Raw genomic sequence first — 19,296 nt, 5'->3', positions numbered from 1 at the left:
CACATCCTAAAAGGAAGGCACTCTAGGATTTCCTCTTAAGAGGTGTCCTAAGTATCTCAAGGGTCAGTCCACTATTCTACACCCCAATATAGTCAAACATCCCAGTACAATTTGGTCAGTCCATATCTTTGTTTCTCTGTATCCTGATTTATTGTGCAGCCTTCTACAGCTAAATGGAGTTACAAAGAGCACGGACTTCAACACATCTTGGCTAGGTTCAACTAAAATACTCTATATTTGAGTTCGAGTTCACGAATGATTTGAACTCCATTTTCTGATTTGAGTTCAGCTTGAAAGCTCAAAAAACTAATATGCTTTCATATTTTATAAAATATTTTTGTATTCTATAATGTATATTTGTTATATATTAATTGTGCCAAGCTCGTGAACTTTCAAGCCAAACATTTTATTGATCAAATTTGACTTCGAATAACTAATCAAGCTTACCCTAAGATTCAAACTTGATTAGCATCAAACACAAGCCTTTACTGTTCAATTAAAGCTCGACTCAATTGCACCCCCTAGCACCAGCTACTGGGTACTACAATGGCATGTAAAGTAAATTCTTTGTTTTCTTTTCAAAGTATGGCTTGGGTGCATCTTGTCGGCATTAGAGATTAGACACAACCAAACATCTGAATGAATCACCTACTTTTATTCTATTATCTAAAAGGACTTGGAAATACTCCTGGGTTTTTTTTTTTGATAAATGAGGGTAGTTTTATTAATTCAAAAAATAGCAGTACATCCAACCTAGGAAGAGGCACGAGGTGTTACCTCCCCCTAGGACTGAGTCATAAACACTAAACAAACACAAGCCTGAAGCACAGTTACAAAGTGGCCAAAAACAGATCTCCCCTTGACACCCCTTGCTTGGCCAAAGAATCAGCCATTGCATTTGCTGATCTGCTGACCCATTGAAACCTGACTGACATATTCCTTGTCAGCCATTTAACTTTCTTTAACAGATCCCTGTAGCCCCAACAAGCTGTCTCTGGACTTGTCAACCAGCACACTACTACCTTGGAATCCCCTTCTACTATCAAATTATTCACTCCAAGTTGACTGGCCATCTGTATCTCGGCCCTTACAGAATCACCAACACCCACCGGTCCTGAAAATAAAGACAACATGTTGCTATCTCTGTCTCTCGAAATCCCTCCTATTCCGGATGGGCCTGGGTTACCTTGGCAACTACCATCAAAATTCAGTTTTACCACTCTATCTGGTGGGGATTCCCATTCAGCTTGTGATCTGTTCTTTGTGGAGATTGTAGAAGCCACTGCTGCCTAGTGTCTCCTTAAGTCACAAAGGAGTAATCTGCCAACAAGTGTGAAGATTTCAGCCACGAGAATGTCCTTGTCATTATGCATTCCTTGATTTCAGAAAGACTTCTTTCCTTTTCTTGAAATATTCTAGCATTTCTCTCCTCCCGTACAGTCCACAAGGTAACGGCTCTGATACATTTCCACATTAGCTTCCCTCTTTTTGTCAATCTCCCAAAGGCAGCTGGAATGAACAGCAGCTTTACTTCGGAGGGCAAGCTCAAATAGTGAAACAACCCAGTTCCAAATATTGGCAGCAAAAGAGCATGATATCAGTAAATGGTTACAGTCCTCACCCTTCACTTCACACAATAAACACCAATTTGGGGACAAACACAAATAAGGTTTCTTCTTTTGCAAGTTTTCCATCGTAATGATCTTACCCAAGTAGGCTTCCCAACAGAACACTGCTATTTTAGGAGAAATTGGCCTTGACCAGACCTCTTTAACAGGGAAAACCTGAGAGGAGGGGTTGGAGCAAAGGGCTTTAAAGAAAGAAGCACAAGTGAAGGAGCCAACCGGGGTTAGAGACCAAACCCTTTTATCCGGGTTAGGGGGGTCCAGGCACACCGAGTCTAGAAGCAACAATAACTTTGAAACACAAAGAAGTTCTTCATCCCTTAACCCTCTTTGAAACCCAAAATTCCAGTTTAAATCCAAAGGGCGAACCGGGGGGAATTGGTTTCTTTCTAAAGAGGGAGATGGAATAGAGAGAAGGAAAGCGGTCTTTTAGGGGTTGAGTGCTCACCTAAATATCTTCCCAAAAAAGAATGGAGTTTCCAGAACAAGCATCATACCTTACAAATCTGAGGAACTTTGAGAGAATGCCATAAATTGCCCTCTAAGGTGTTGTGAGCAAAGCCCTTCAAGTTACCCCCGCGTCCCAACCTGATTCAAAACAGCCATGGATACTCTTCACTACTTCGTGCCACAACCTCTCCCTCTCCAAGGGCCACCTCCAAAGCCACTTACCTAAAAGAGCTTCATTCTTATTCACCACATTCCCTAAGCCTAGGCCTCCTTCATATTTGCTTCTACTCACCACCTCCCACCTAATCAAGTGATCTTTTTTCTCTTCCCCAGGTTCCCATAAGAAGTCCCTCATCAATTTTTCCAACCTCTTTACCTCCCTTTTAGGAATTCTAAAGACTGATAGGAAGTATAAAGGCAAGTTGGCTAAAGTTGTTTTAATCAAAGTAACTCTACCCCCCAGGGAAATATAGTTTCTCTTCCAAGTTGTCAATCCTTTTTCGAACTTTTCCACCATTGGGTTCCAGAACTTACTTTCCTTTGGATTTGCGCCTAAGGGAAGTCCTAGGTAGGATAGAGGCCACTAAGACCAATGTGCAATCTAACGAGGCTGCTATAAACTCCATCTCCTCTCTAATCAAATTTATTCCCACAACACAGCTTTTCTCAAAATTTATCTTCAAATTTGAGGCCCTCTCAAAGTGAATTATCAAATCCTTCAGATTTCTTACCTCCATCGGTTCACAACCTTCACAAAAGATTATTATGTTGTCTGCAAATTGAAGATGGGTTATTGAAACTCTATCTCTACTTATTCTCCACCCTCTTAAGGATCCAGCCCTATCCGCTTCTGAGAGAAGTCTACTAAAAGCATCAGCAACTAAAGTGAATAGGAAAGGTAACATGGGGTCACCTTATCTCAGACCCCTACTAGCTGGGAAGAAACCGTTAAATACCCCATTGACTAGGATGGAGTAATGGTAAGAGAAAAGGAAACCATTTATCCATTTACACCATCTATCCCGAAACCCACACTTCCTTAGCACGAGTAATAAGAATCCCCTATCCACTAGGTCATAAGCCTTTTCAAGATCTAGTTTACAAACATCTTTACGACCAATCTCCTCATCTCCTCCACACATTCATTTGCTATATCTGATCTACTATTTGTCTCTCCTAAACAAAAGCTCCTTGAGCTTGGCTGATAAGACAAGGAAGAACCTTTCTAATCCTCAAAGATATGACCTTAGCCACAATCTTGTATACACTAGTCACCAAACTAATAGGTCGAAAGTCCTTTGGATGGTTGGCCTCATTCTTCTTGGGAATTAAGGCTAAAAAAGTAGCGTTAACTCCACGTCTAATCACTGAATTATCCTCGAATTCCTTGAAGACCTCAATCAAGTCTTCCTTGACTAAAAAAGTAGCGTTAACTCCATTGAGATACTCATGGGTTTCAATGGATACAATAATTCTCTTTCCTAGTATTGACTTTATTTGGCTCAATCTCCTCAATCAGCTACTCTTATCCGTGAAAGATTATTTCTTATTTGTCCAGCAGTTTAGTTTCTACAAGGTATGACTGGTCTTTTTTTGTGATAATTCATTACCAATCTTGGTATTGTCCTTTTTAAGTTTTTTTTCCTTCACTTTGACCAGTATGTTTTGTTTATAAAGCAATCGAAAAGTACCAGGGCACTTTGGCATGCTTTGCATGTTCATATTTTGGCATATTCATACTGACATGACAAGTGCTATCAAAGCACAAACTAATTAATTTAGAACCATACTTACAACTTCACTAACTAGACAGTCAATGCTAACAATGTGGTCACTTGGTACAACTAAACATTGACTAGTTCAACTAATCAACTAACAAGTCCCAATCAAAAACATAAAGTAATTTTAAGGGAAAATTCCCGATTAGTACCCTATACTTTTGGCCTAGTGCCACTTTGGTCCCCGAACTTTAAAATGCGACAATTCACTACCCAAACTTTCAAAATGTGACAATCCAGTACCTACCGTTAATCAGATATTAACCTGTCGTTAAGTGGCATTTGAAAAAGACACAAATGCCCTTCAAGTGTCATTTAATTTTCTTTATAAACCATCTAAACATTGACAAAAAATTAACAGTCCCAAATCCTTGCCTCTTCCATTCAAGTTGGGGTCAAGTTTGAGTGGGCATTCTGGTGACCCCAACTTTCTTGAATAGAAGAGGCAAGGATTTGAGACTGTTAATTTTTTGTCAATGTTTGGATGGTTGATAAAGAAAATTAGATGACACTCGAAGGGCATTTGTGTTTTTTTCAAATGCTACTTAATAGCTAGTTAATAGTTAGTTAACGGCAAGTACTGGATTGTCACGTTTTGAAAGTTCGGGTACTGAATTGTCGCATTTTAAAGTTCGGGGATCAAAGTGGCACTAGGCCCAAAGTACAGGGTACTAATCGGAAATTTTCCCTAATTTTAAATTGATTGGTGGTGCTATCTTAGCAACTGTCGTGGTTGTATCCAGTTTTTCTTTTTGTCATTAATAAAATTTCTCTTTTACTATAAAAAAGTTAAATGATTGATAACTGTTCCCACTGATGGAGCTGCTTCAGAAACTGTATAATGCACATGTAGATGTAACTTGTATAAAGAGCAGATAAAAGGCTTTGGACATGGGAGAAATCTGGTCAGTTTTCTCAAATTCCCTGATAGCAGAATTTGGTGTGCATTTGTCCCTCCTAAGGTGCTTTTCTTTGGCCTGGCTGCCACTTTGGACATAATTATGACTAGGACAATCAGATAAAAAGAGCAACGGGTGTAGAAAATGCCAACTGTGTGCTCTGTGATGGATGGAAACAACCTGCTACTCACTTGGTTTCTCCTACGATATCTAGATGAAGATGATTGGAATTTTTTTTTTTTATAAGTAAGGTGATTGAATTGTTTGCAGTCAGGAGGCTGGAGGTTTTTAGCAAGAGACAAAATTGCATGAGGTATGGTTCCTGAAGTGGTGTTTTGGGCTATTTGGCAGGAAAGAAACAAAAGGGTGTTTCAAAACAAACCAAGTTATAAAGAGACAGTAATTGAATGAATAGTAGGAACAGTAATTGAAAGAATAGTATGAAAGATGCATTGTAGCTGGATGCCTGGAAAACCACAAATTATTTATGGGAAAGAGCTACAATTCTTATTTTGTGTGTGTATTTGAAAATCTTTTGTAAACAGTCAAGGTCCGGTACTTTAGTGTAGTGTATTCTTGGCATATCTTTATCTTGTATATTCCCAATGTAAACCCCTAGTTGCACATAGGTTCTTTTTTCTTTGATAAGTATTGCACATAGGTTCTTTTTGATCAACACAATACATTACCTTTTCTCAAAAAACAATAAAGTTATTTTAAAAATGTATTTATTTGTGCTTATCTGTAATATTTAAAACAGCATCGTGTATGCTTGATTGGTACATTCATGCTATTTCTTTAAGCATTTGTAATGGTATGTGATTGATAAATAGAAATAAATCATATGATAAAAGATGGTGGAGGAGCTATTATAAGATTCTTCCAATCAGTGGTGTGCTGGTATGGAATTTCCATAGATAAAGAAGCACATTTTGATGTAGGAGCATTTAATGCAAGTCACTGAAGGATCATGTAACTCAATTAATGAGAGAGTAAAGAGTGTTATTAAGAGGTCATTAAAGATTCAAGCATAACCTTTCTTGGAGATATGAAGGGACTTGTATCTGGTCATATTTAGAGGAAGATTCATAGAATTTATTAGGGGTAATGAAAGGTCATGAGTTACTTCAAATCAATGGTTAAGATTTCTTTGAGCTAATGATTAGGATTGCTTGTTAGGCCTTGGCTCCTAGCATCCTACTATAAATACACCTCTCCATGTAACACAAAGGCATCCAGAATTTGAGTTGAAACCTTTCTTTTAGTAGCTTTAGAGCTCTCCTGTCTCTTTCTCCACTTCTCCAGCTTTTGGAGATGGTGAAGCCCAGAGTTTAGTTGAGTGAGTGTGGTTGTCTTGTGGTTTCCCTTCTTACTCCAGTGTGTATTCTGAAAAGCATTCAAGTTCTTTCATCCCTGGTGGATGGTGAAAGACTTGAGCTGCATTACATTTCTACGGGAGAGAGAGAGAGAGAGAGGAACATTAAATAGTCAAGGTTACACTCTCTTTAGAAAAAAGTCTATAACCACCCGTTCTTAGGGATGCCAATGGGTTGGGTTAAATGGTAAACTCGGCTTGACCCAACCCTATAGGGTCGGGTTAGGGTCAGGCATAGTTATCTTTAGGGTTGGGTTAGGGTCAGGCATAGTCATCTTTAGGGTCAGGTTAGGGTTTTGGTTCTTTGACCCAAGTCAGATTTGGGTTTTGGCTCTTTGACCCGAATCAGGTTCGGGTTTTGGCTGACCCACCCCACCAAGTCATGATACCCTACATATATACTAAGTATTCTTGTAAATTTTTGACTTTCTAACTCTATAGGCTTTAAGATTTATGTACATGTTGATTTTGGTTTTCTTGTTTTTTTTAATGGAAAAACAGTGACATCTTAAAATCTATAAAACAATTTCCAAACTTTATTAATGGATTTTAGATCTTCAAAGCGTGTTAAAAAAATACTATTGGTCGGGTTAGGTTGGTATCGGGTTGGACCCTATAGGTCGGGTCAGATTTGGAAGTTATGTATTTTTAAGCCAGGTAGGGCCGGGTTCGTGTTGGGGCACTGGAGGGTTGGGTTAGGGTTGAGGCAAACCCATGCCGAACCCAACCCATTGACATCCCTACCCATTCTAAACAAAGATTTAAACTATATGTATATGTTATTCTTTTATTGCATATCTGTAGTCTATATTAGCTTACATGTCAGATTACATCAATATATTATATTTAGGACGTATCTTTTTTTGTAATCAACTAGTCAACACCTAGGCACCAACCAGACACCATATCAACTAGGGAGGCCAAGATGACTAACAATCTCCTCAATGAATTAATAACAATAGACATTACATGATGTAGCAGCATGCACTAGATCAGTTTGAGCCTCTTTTGAAGCCCAAAAAGAAGCTAACAGGTCTGAAGAGTAGGAAAAAGTGGTCTGAAAAAAAGACTTTTGGCTTCATTCTTGTCTTGAAGGAAATTTATGGGAGAACTGGAAAAAACTAAACACAGGTCTACTTAGTCTCTGTTATTTTGAAATTACTACTTATGGTAACTTCCAGACTTACTATTTATAATATTTCTCATAATTACTATTTTTAGTAGTTTCTGATGTCTTTAGATTAAGTTGTTTTCAGTGGGATTAGGAAAGTGTTATTAGAGTTGTTTAGAAGTTGGAGTCCTTATTTAAGTGTCCTTATGGATTACTCATGGATTTGTCTTAGTTTTAAAACAATTAGAAATTGTTTTTGGCCAGTTTCCTGGTCCAAAATGGAGTTTTTAAAGGGGCTTCCGAGTTAATAAATTGAGTCTATAAATAAAGACATTGTAATTGGAGTTCAAGGAGAGCTGATTGTAAGAAATAAATTTTGGTTTAGTGAATTCTGGTTTTTTCCAGAAAATATTCTCTTTTTCCCTCTTGTCTCATTTCTTCTTCTAGGTGGTCTATCCCTTTGCTGTTAATCACGCACAGCCCCGCATTCATCTCACAAAGCCCACCACCAATCCTAAGTTAGTAGAGCCCCTAACCCATCTTACATCATTACATGATAGCAAAAAGGGATAAAAAGGAAGATACACCCTTTGGCAGGTCACACGGTGAAAAATAAAGTGTAATTACAGAAATGGATTCTAGAGTCATTGAATCAATGCAGATAGTTGAGCCAAGTCTCCAACAATAGCAATACTCCTGCTTGAGCTTTACTAGCATGAGTAAAGCTATCCATTTCGGGTTCCTAGGAACAAATTCTGTAATTGCTCAAATGACAAATGATAACAGGTAAGTAGTCATGTCTCATGTTGTTATCTTGTTGATAAAGAGCAACGAAAGAGTGAGAATTCAGATTAAGTGATTTAAGTCCCAGGAAGGTTTCTTACAAAAGTAGTAAACAAAAATTGTTAACTTTCAGATAGGCAATAGTACTAAAATGCACAGATTCATTGCACCTCATAGGATCACCAGCTTACTTCCCCCTCGAGTTTCTTTACCATACTTCCAACTTGCTTGATTAGAGAGAGAGAGAGAGAGAGACAGAGAGAATGCAATCATCCAACGAAAAAAAAAAAAAAACAGAGGCGTCAGATTCTCAAATGTCCTCACCATCATTGCCACTAACAACTACGAGATATCTTTGAGCAACCAAGTCCATTACATGGCCATAGCGAGGCCCAGGGCCTGGGCCTTGAACAACAACCCTACATTAAAGTGGGAAAAGAAGTAAGATGATAGTATTGAAATCCAGTTCTAACTCAAAATTCACTAAGAATTCCCACGGCTAACCTGTGCCACTTAAATTTTTCATTAGTCAAGTCGAGCACGTAAAGATCATCGGTGGAATGCCCAGCAGGACCTATGCCACCCTAACAACACAACGTCACCCAATAAAACAAAACGTTCGTAACCAAACTAGATCTTAAAAAAAAAATGGAAGACTTTTTTGTTTCTTTCGTTTTGCTGAATTCCCTCATTTCACCTGGAAAACAACCATAGAGCCAACGGCAGCTGCAGCATGTGCAGCCCGAGGTGACGGTGGCTCCCCGACAGGTTGGATCCTGCAAAATTAAAAGTTGAAACCCACCTTGGAAGGAAAATCATTCAAATTGCGATCAAAATCAAGGCTTAAAGGCAATCAAGAAGTAGAACTAAACAAGTAGTAGAACATACCTGGTCCATTTCCTGGTAAGCACATCATAAGAATGAACAGAATTGGTGACACCCGCCAGCCCTGCAACACGTAAATTTGACTTGTTTAGTTTAAGTAAATTCAGAAGACGGGGAGAGAGGAGGGGTTGTTAATACGACAGTAAGAACAGGAAAAGCAATAACTGATTCCAGGAACAGAGGAGGGGCCTCCACCCTCGATGGCAGTGGTGCCACCGAAGAGAATAAGACGATGTCCGTGAGATTTGGTGGCAGCGACGGCAGTTAGCGTGTGTGCACAACGTGGGCCAGGTGCGTCCCGGTCGGTTTCCCAGCTCGTCTCGACGGAACGGTAGGTCGGAGCCGGATATAGCCATGGCTTCGAGTTCGAACCCATCCAACCGGAGAGAGTGAGAAAATGAGAGAGAGGGACAACAGACTTTGCTGTATGGAGTCTATGAACGGACCGATATGGAAAGAGAAGGTCCAGAAGGAACGACACGGGAAAACCCGGTGGCCGGTGGAGAAAAAAAGGTGGGAAGAGGAAAAGAAAGTGTGGAACCCTAGGTGGATCAGACGTGGGGCCCGGCCTCGGCCTCGGCTCGGCTGGCACCGATACCGAACCCCGGTGGAGCCGTCTATGGAGTCCCGACGCCGACTCCCAGAACAGCAGGAAATGAAGAATTTAACAGTTCTATTGGCGCTTTTCTCCCCTTCCACCCGTCCACCGGCTTCGAAAGTGACCCTGTAGAGCGAATAAAGGATTCGCATCTGCGCCCCACAGCACCTCCCAGCCGTGTACTGAGAACATCTCCCATGAACGCTGAGATGTGTATGTGGGGCACCAATCTGATATTATCTCGTGATTTGAGTGATGCGATCTGCTTCTCACAAATGGGCGTCTTACATTACAACATCTCTCATGAATAATAATAAATAAATACGGAAAACGTTCTCAATGTATGATAACATGTGCGTATCAGGCGCCAGGTGTGAGGAATAGATCGTGATTTAAACACATTCCATCTTTTCTATGAAATAGAAACACTTTCCTCGTCCCCACCCACACCACATTAAACCATCGCAGCATCGCAGTGTATATTGGGGAGGGTAGGGATCTGCTCTACTATCAATAAAACCCTACCAATCTTGTCCCAACAGATCATTGCAGTCTCGCATTGGGAAGAGATGTTCTCGATGTACATCTACAATGGCTAGTTGGGACCTAGTTGGCACCTTGTGTTGCTAGATGATCCCAACTCGACTGGGATAGAGCAAATGCACGCCTCTTAAGCCTATTTCGTGTCCCCATAAATCATTTACTTGTATAAAAATAATTATATGAGGAAAACATACTCTCAAGATAAGTGCAAGGACCGGTTTTATCCAATATATTAGTATTACTAATCCATCACGTATTAGCAATTTTCAGTATGGATAGGTAAATGATTTATTCAAGTCTTAAGAGGGTATTATTTGTTCAACCAAATGATAAGAGATCATTCTTTTTCGCAAAAAAACATTAATACGTTAGATATGAACACAAGTTTATTTCTTATTTCATGGGATCCACCAACTTATCCAGCCCCACTTCCCAAAAAACAAGCACTGCCTACTAATGTGAGTATAAATGCGGGAAGAGTTTGTTGGGAGGGGATTCGATCTATCATTTTTTTCAACATTTTAGTTATTATTGCTGGTCGAAATAGGCCCAGGGCAATACTGTCAATTCGCTCCTAAGCCAAGGTGTGGTCGAATAGTCTAAGGCCGGAGGTGGTCAAGGGTTGGTGGGCCTATCCTGCAAAGAGTGAAGAAAGGAGAACGTCAGAAGCCCTGGGTTGGTACTCGAGGCAGAAACTCCAATGATCAAATTAGTACGAGGGGAGTGCAAGGTGGACGAGGCCTGAGATATGCATACTCAGACGAGGCCACAAAGGAGACTGAGAATTATTGAGTACAAGTTCTTAAGTTCCATCCCTTACCTTGAGGGGGGTGTCTCCTATTTATACTTGAGGCCACCTGTATGTAGGTGAGCCCAGGTGGTCCGGATGCAATCTGTACACAATAGGCACGGTCATTCGAGGTCACCAAGTGACTCTACACCATTGGTCCCTAAATGCCCATTGAGATCTACTCTGCACGCACCCTGATTGGGTCCACTCTGAACGCCACCACCAAACGCGTGCAAGCTTGCTATTAAGCCAGGCCACTTGCGCCTACATAACTTATTATTAGTGAGTGAAATCCCTTAAACTATACCAAGTTTTAGGAAATTGATTAATACTTTCCTAGTATTCACAAAATCCCTTACCCCTGAGTTTTTAAACAATAAGATAGATACCTCCCATCCATCACATTCCTTTTATATGTAATATCATATAATTGTTATAATATTTTAAAAACCTCATTTTGTCATCTCATATCTAACTACCAAAAACAAATCTTTATTATCACTACCAAAAACAAGAGACTCATCAAAGCATCTGTAATTGACTAATTTCCACCTCTTCAAGAGAGCAAGGAGCAATCTTCAACACACGGCCAAAACAAAAAGCACCAGAAGAGTCTTTTATAATCAACCCAATTTCACTACCAACAGCATTGAAAGCCCCACCAAATTTAAGTTTAGAAGTATTAGGGGATGGTGGTTGACCCAATATAAATGAAGTGAACGGCCTGATATGTTATGATTTATGTCCCAATTAATAATTGGGTTGGGCTGTTTTTTATCATTTCAAACCAATTGTATGCTTAATGATGGGCCCGTTTGGCGTGTTTTTCTGTGCGGTCCTTCGGTTGTTTACAATCTGGACATACTGATTTTTGGTTTATTCCCATTTGGTTTATAGAAGATCTAGCCACCAAAAGCCAGAGTGTCAAAAAGACGCAAGAAAACCCATTTTGGTTTCAGGAAACTCCAAATGAAGTTTTTCGCATTTTATTCTTGCACAGAAAAACATGGAAAGAGACACACAGAAAGACATGTATCTACCAAATTAGCTTTGGATTGTTCAGATTTTCATGCAAAAGCTCAATATGTTTTTTAACTGTTAAAACCACTAAAAGATATTCCCAAAAGACTTGTCAAATGGACCTGATATATAGAAATATCATAGTTTCTTACTTTATTGTGTAATCTTTGTTACATGTTTACAAAGTTGTTTTACCGACATATAAACAATTGCATGTTTTATCAAGGTTATATCATTAAAAGTGAAGTTTTAAGTTGTTATTATTACAGGTAATTATAGATAATTGGATTGGACACAATTATCTTTCATTAATAAGGTATATACTTTTATCTATACTAGATAAAAGTTAAATCTAATATATAATTAATGCTTAGTAATATAGATATAGAATGAATCAATAATCAGCTGGGATGGGTCTATCCTATCCCAAACCAGACCTGACTCATTTTTTTGGTATCAATCAATGTCTGACACTCTCCTAGGGTCCGTTACTTTCTAAGTATTTTTCTTACAAAAATGATAATAGGGATTTTAAATCCCACCAAACTGAAACAATTCATCCAAGTACCATCTGAACTACCCCTCATTGGTTTGTATGAGGCCTTTTCATTTAATGCATACAGATTTGTGTCAACTGTTATGTGTTAGAACTTGGGAGTGAAGTAAACCACCCTTATTGGTAAAAAGGATGTGCCCAAACCAAATCAGTCCTTTTCATTTTTATCAATATCAAGAGGAAATCCACCTGTCCCGATTCCACCATTGAGAGTACTTTGGCCCCTCTGCTGGTGGTCACGTACTGCTACATTTGCTCCCGTCACTCCCACTCTGTGTCATACCTTTGAGAAAACGACACTACATCCACACGTTTGAGAGGGTGCCGTGGTGTTGTCTGCTTTGTGTATATTTCCATTTTGTTTGGTCGGTTGATTTATACTTTTTTATTGATTATATGAATTTCACTTTTTAATGTTTTGGTTATTATATTTACGCTTCATTCGCTTTTCCTTAAGTTATTTATCCGGGTAAGTTAAGTAAGTTTTTATTGGAAAATACTTATCTAAATAAGCGTATTTATTTCTGTTTTTTTCAGTAAAAAAAAGAAAATGATCATTTTAACCATAACAATCCATTATTAAATGAGACATTTTTGTCTCATTTAGGGGGCGTTTTTTTCTGGATTTTGAGAGGGGAAAATTGGTTAATGGGATTTTGATTTCCATTGACTAAGAATCTCATGTGTTTTTTTTTTTTTTCAGATTTATATGGGGATTATGGAAAGCTTATTTTCCTACCCATCTCCTAGGTGGGTAAATAACTTTTCCACAATGGGAGATAGTTGCCAACACTTGAATAGGATAAAAATGTTCATTGTAATAATGGATTTTTATGACTAAAATGGTCATTGTTTTATTTAAAGGGGAAATAAAAGAACATGGGTAAATGCACTTACTCGAGTACCCGGGTAAGTGCATTTACCCGGATAAGTAACTTACTGAAAAAATAATGGAGTCTTAAGTGTTGGGATCTTTCCCCCCAGGTGGAAAAGTTATTTACCCACCTAAGAGTAAGTGATACGTAGAAAAATAAACTTTCACTGGTCTACACATTAATATGAAAAAATAACATGGTATTCTTGGTCAATAGGAACCAAAATCCCATTGACCAACTTTTCCCCCTCTCAAAATTCAAAAAAAGAACACCCCCTTATGTTTAATAAAATATATGAAAAATACTTAAGCTCAATTTAGGAGTATAAATACAAATATATATAATGTAAATATATATAAAACAATACAAAATATAAAGTTTTACACTATATATTTGCATTTGTACTTCTTCCAAACCGAACCTTAGGGCCAATCAATAGGTCAGGTACCATAATAGAGTTGGCCAATTGAGTGGTATTCATCAAATTCACAATGGTGCTTTGATTGGATTAAGCTATTTTCAATATAATGTGTTTATGGTATCATAAATTTCCTCAAAACATAACAAACAATTACTGTATCGCACTTTGTGCCTATAAAATTTTTTTTCCAATTTCCGATGCATAAATGCAACAGCGTAACAGACACACAACACCAGGATACCAATAGAGTGCACTCATCTTTCAACGTGACATAACTTCTACCAATATAGCACCCTATCAAGTGGCTAGGAGAGAAGGTCATTTCATCTCATGAGGGTAGCGCAATATCAATACTGCCTCTCTCTCTCTCTCTCTCTCTCTCTCTATATATGTGGATAATTTACTCAAATTTATTAAAATTTATCTTATGATTTGTGTTTTACTAAAACACCCAATATATTTTAGAATCAATTTACCATAAATTTAGGTTGGTGAAAAATGAAGATTTGGACCTTTAACTTCCATTTAAACAAATTTAATCTACACAAGGAAACATAAATGAAAATGTCATTCTCACCCAAATAAAACACAAACAACCACTCCATTTAGTCAATTTTATTTTCTATTTAAAGGAGGTGTGCTATCTTTGGAAAAACTTGATATGAACTACAAGAGTACTTTTTGGAATAAACAATCATGGCCCCTAGCAAACTTTGTTTTGTAGATTTGAAAATCGAACATTTTTTTTTGGAAAAACTTGATATGAATTACAAGGGTACTTTTGAAATAAACAATCATGGCCTCTACTTTAAACATTTTCCACTTGATTTAGGTAGTCATATGACCGTTTCCAATTGAAAATACACATTGTTCTTAATGAAAGATCGATTAAGTAAATCATTGCAAATTATGAGAGATGTTCTAGTAAAATCAAGGTTCTAAATATCGATACACCCAATACGTTGGTAGGGGCGAATCAAGCAGTATTGATACTTCTTTTTACTGGTCAAAACCCCCATACACCCTCTATAGGGGTGTATCAGGGTGCTCCCGATATGATACGTATCAGTTGATACGGGCCGATATGTGTTGATTTTTTGAACCTAGAGTAAAACACAAACCATGAGGAAGGCTATAGTAAATCCGTGCAATTACGTTTTATTAAATGACCCTTTTTTTACCTAGCATCTATAGAGTAAGACTATGGGTTAAATCTGATAGTGGTTTGAAAGAAAAATGAAGGCACTATTTGCATAGACTTCTACTTCTGTACTTTTAACAGTACCAAAGTATAAAGTACAAAAAATGTTTTTACTTTGGTGTTTTTGCTTTGAAAACTGTTTGGGTAAAAAAATTTGTGAAGTATGCTTTTTGGAACAAAAGAACCATTTCTTGTTTGGTAAAAGCACGTTCATCCATGCTTCCGGTGATGGTTTCTAGTGGTTTGGTGGATAAGACCAGTGACAATGGTTTAACTCCAATAGCGGTAAATAGAGGTAGGGCCGAGAGTTGTATCGGAGGGTGGTCACACATGACCACCTGTTCGCACAAAAGCAAAAGTATTATTCCGCCAAAAGTACAAAATATAAAAAGTTGACTTTGTGCTTTTGGTGGTTTTGTCGTGCCACTTGGTCACTTGGTCACTCTCCTTAAAACCGCATTTGCCACGTACGATGCAGCCGGGTGATCGCAAATCAGTCGTCAAGATAAAACAGCCCACAGACCACTGGTAGGTGTGCACTTGCTTACCAGACCTCCGCAAACCACAAAAAAGATGATGCTTAGATTACAGAGAAGACAGAGAAGAAGACTTGTCGATAATTGATCTGTGTGAAACTGGGTCAACCAACATCCTTTTTATAGACTGGTCTCAAACCTAAATGGACAGAGAGTTGTCCTTTCAAACAAGAGCCTCTTCAGAACAGTACACCTGTTCAAAGAGGCACAAGAAGGAAGAAGAGACATGAAGAAGAGAAAACATTTTTGTTTGAAAAAATAAATTCAAAATTGAAATAGACACATGTTCAAGTAGACACAAAAAAACATTTAATTCGAAATTCAAATCCGGTAAAAAGTAAAAGTGATTCGGTGCATCGCATGTGAAAGGCACCCCCAACCCTCCTCACATGCGCATGGAATATCAACAGTGCTCTCCTCCTATGGATCCCTACCCATAGGGAGAACAAAACTACAAATATACTCTACTTTCCCTCATTTCCCAAACAATGTGGGAGAAGGAATCTTCCCATGCACTCAAGAGTGAGAAGAGAAAAAATAAAACATAAGAGAGGGAGGAGAGAGATTTTTGAAAATTTGAATCTCCCTCCAACACAAAGTATACAATAGAAACAATATATTGTATTTTTCATACTTTTATATTTTCTTTATAAAAGTCTATCCAAACAGGGCCAAAGTTGCCAACAAGTAGAACGTATCGTATCTATTTTGGGTCCAAAACACTTGTACTGTTATATAAAACGCAACCAAAATTTGAAAAAAAAAATGTTGAATTAATAAAACGTAAAAAGTGCATGGTATAGATTACCAATACACAACACCACTTTGGAAAGTTAATTGTTGATCGGACCAACCTAGTGGTTGTTGACGCAAGTTTCATGGGGTCAAAACCTAAAATGGATAGGAAGGGGAGGAAAGTAAACATGGATGGGCCATTAGGAGATAATCATGGTTTTCAAAATCAGATTGGTCCGGATGGTCAGACCGAAAAACCCAAAAATCAATAAGGTAATCAGTTCCGTTTCACCCTAAAATCAATTTTTTTTTTTACGATAAGGGAGCCCCTGGCTCCCCTGGTCCCCTTGGCTCCGCTACTAGTAAGTTCTAATGCAGCTGCATCATGATTCGTGAGTCAAATTTACGTCCCTCAGGCCTCGGCGTTGTAATAGGGTTCTTTTTTTTTTTTTTTTCTTTTCTTTTCAAGTTTTTGAAGCCAGTTGTAATAGTTAGAGACTTCCATTGTCTCGATTGAAATAAACAAAAAATATGAACGTTTATTTATTATCTCACCCACTAAATACGTCTACTTTGAAGACCCATAGAAAACGTTTTCAGTAGATTTGATACACTGGTTTTATGGTGTTGACATTAGAATAAGGGGATAAAGAGAGAATTGAACGACGTAACGAGGCACCCTCTGGAAGCACATAGGGTGGGTTCAAAGGTTCAGGCACGAGAAAATTATCATAGAAGGTGATCCCAAGCTCGTTATCAATGGGTTAGCTAGACTGCTAGAGCTGTTGAATACTCCCTTGCAAACTGTGTCCAGTGTAAATGCAGGGGATTACTAAGTGTAAATTTTTAATTTTTTTGGACTTAAATTATGGTTTGTTCCTTTTTAAGGTTTGACTTTATTTCGTTTGCATTTGTCTTTTAAGTAGAAAAAGAGTAAATGACGTGATCCCCACCACTTAAAGGAACGCAGGAGGAAGGTTGTTCACTTGAAAAAAGTGGAGTAAAAAGAAAAATCATGTAGTCCTCACTTTACATGAGAGAGAATTAAGAGAGATGAAAGGTAGCTTGTCAGGATGCAAAATTTGCGTCGTCAATGATGCAAATGAGACAAAATGCAAACGCAGTTGCAAACAAACAAGAATAAATTTGAACTGGGTATTCCGGTACTCCGGTTCATTAAGAATGCATGAAGTCATGAACGAATTGACTTGAATAAAAAGAATAAAAAAAAATAACGATAAACATAGGATTTACTTAACTCAGTGAAATTATCACAATGGAGGGCCCCTGTGTCACGGGGGTAGTTCTACAGCGGAAGAAACCTGTGCGGCGTCCTGGCCAAGGCAAGCCAGGATTAAGAATGCATGAAGTCATGAACGAATTGACTTGAATAAAAAGAATAAAAAAAAAATAACGATAAACATAGGATTTACTTAACTCAGTGAAATTATCACAATGGAGGGCCCCTGTGTCACGGGGGTAGTTCTACAGCGGAAGAAACCCGTGCGGCGTCCTGGCCAAGGCAGGCCAGGACAAGCCTTTCTGCGCTTAGAGGCTAGGAGTTGCCCGATGGGATGGCTCCACCAACGTCAGTAGCACTGGATCATGACCTCAAGTCCAATGGCCGAGGCACTCTCCTGGCTCAGACCGGTCCATGGGAGGCGCCGCTTACGTGCTAAAGGGGAACAACCATAATGGAAGGCGACCATGCGCCGATAAGGTGACTTGGCACCGATGTGAAGGGCCTCCTGTATGCCGATGATGACAGGCACCTGTGTGCCATGATGATAGGCAACCGCTTGGGCCGGAACACACCCGTGCGCTAAGGGCAACGGGATAGCTCAATCAGCTTGGGCAAGGGGCTGGCAAGGTAAAGGGACATGCTTGAGCCAGGCCCGCATGCCAAGCCTCCCTTGAGTATCGGTAGCGCAGTGCCGGTCCAACACTGTCCCCATGAGCAAGTGTGCGCCCATGAGGAACCCTGGTAGCCATGCTAGCCGTTAACCAGGGCCGCCCCGCAAGGGGATGAAGGTCTAGGAGTGCCAAGGTTAGGCACCCAAGGAGGTCGACCACCCCTCCTCAAAGAGTACGTTAAGCTTCTGGTGGTCTGCCTGAAGATGACATCAGTTCTCCCAAAAATCTTACAGGCGAAAATGACGGGAATGTCCTTAACGTAAGCCTGCCAAGCGTAGGCAAGGCTAAGCCTGTGCTGAACCGTAACACCTGGGCACTCAGTCTAACACTCAAAACTCGAAATTTATTTTGCTTAGTCAAAGGCCATTGACATTGAACATTGACCTAGTTTTGAATGTCTAGAATCCCAGATTTGATGCCTAACCACTCAAAAGAGGAATAAAAGGTTGACTGAAAAAGTGTTCAGATTGTAATTGTACATTTACATTTAGTAGGAACAGGGAGGAAGTCGAAATTCAGGAGACTAGGTAGGCTAGGAGTCTTTGGGGTCATTGATGCTTTTGTTAAAACTTGAGAGAGAGAGAGGAATCAGGCTTTGACGAGGTAATTGATGGACAGCAGTTTTGGTGACGGCATCCGCTCCTCACAAATGAGCCCCTCACATGTACATCCACCGTGCATTGATAACATCTCCGGTAAATAATAATTAATAAAAACGAAAGATATTTCCAATAAATGATAGGATGTGCTGTGAGACGCCAAATGTGAGAGCAGATCCGGTCTCGCAGTTTTGACTTTCTAGGGCAACTACCAATTGGATTGTCATGGGATTAAAAAAACAACAGGTAATTTTAAGTGGCGCATTACGCATATCATTAGCAAGTTGGCACCAGAGGGTCAATTTTACATACAAGTCAACTTTTGTTTGCTTCCTACATCATGGGGTGACGTGAGTCGTGAGACAAGGTCCGTTCGGGTTGAGTTAGGGCTTAGCTTTTGCCAGGGCCCAGCCCAAAGCCTGAATCCAAAACGAATCCACATCTACAGAGCGCATCTCACACGGACCTCACAGCTCTATCTCACCATATATTGAAAACATTTCCCGTACTCTGTGTTATTATTCATTGGGAGATGTTACTAATGCATGGTGGGATGGGATTGTGAGGTCCGTGTGATGTGCATTCTGTGAGTAGATCCAATT

The 19,296-nt window shown here is 39.2% G+C and overlaps 1 protein-coding gene across 1 annotated transcript in view; it reads right to left on the bottom strand.

Moving 5' to 3' along the window:
- Positions 1 to 9,614, bottom strand: part of LOC104588409 (serine/threonine-protein phosphatase BSL1) — a 40,912-nt gene extending 31,298 nt beyond the window's left edge. The window contains exons 1-5 of the mRNA XM_010246322.3: positions 9,072 to 9,614; positions 8,910 to 8,970; positions 8,719 to 8,797; positions 8,526 to 8,605; positions 8,346 to 8,440 (exon numbers count right to left, since the gene is read on the bottom strand). Of these exons, the coding sequence (XP_010244624.1) occupies positions 8,346 to 8,440; positions 8,526 to 8,605; positions 8,719 to 8,797; positions 8,910 to 8,970; positions 9,072 to 9,282 (526 nt within the window). The 5' untranslated portion in view covers positions 9,283 to 9,614. The remainder of the gene's footprint in view (positions 1 to 8,345; positions 8,441 to 8,525; positions 8,606 to 8,718; positions 8,798 to 8,909; positions 8,971 to 9,071) is intronic.
- Between the last annotated feature and the right edge of the window lie 9,682 nt (positions 9,615 to 19,296).

This window comes from Nelumbo nucifera, chromosome 3, assembly GCF_055504915.1.
Source record: "Nelumbo nucifera cultivar China Antique chromosome 3, China Antique-T2T, whole genome shotgun sequence".
Taxonomy (NCBI): Eukaryota; Viridiplantae; Streptophyta; class Magnoliopsida; order Proteales; family Nelumbonaceae; genus Nelumbo; species Nelumbo nucifera.
Note: the sequence above shows the minus strand (reverse complement) of the source record. Positions and strands in the feature narration are given on the sequence as shown.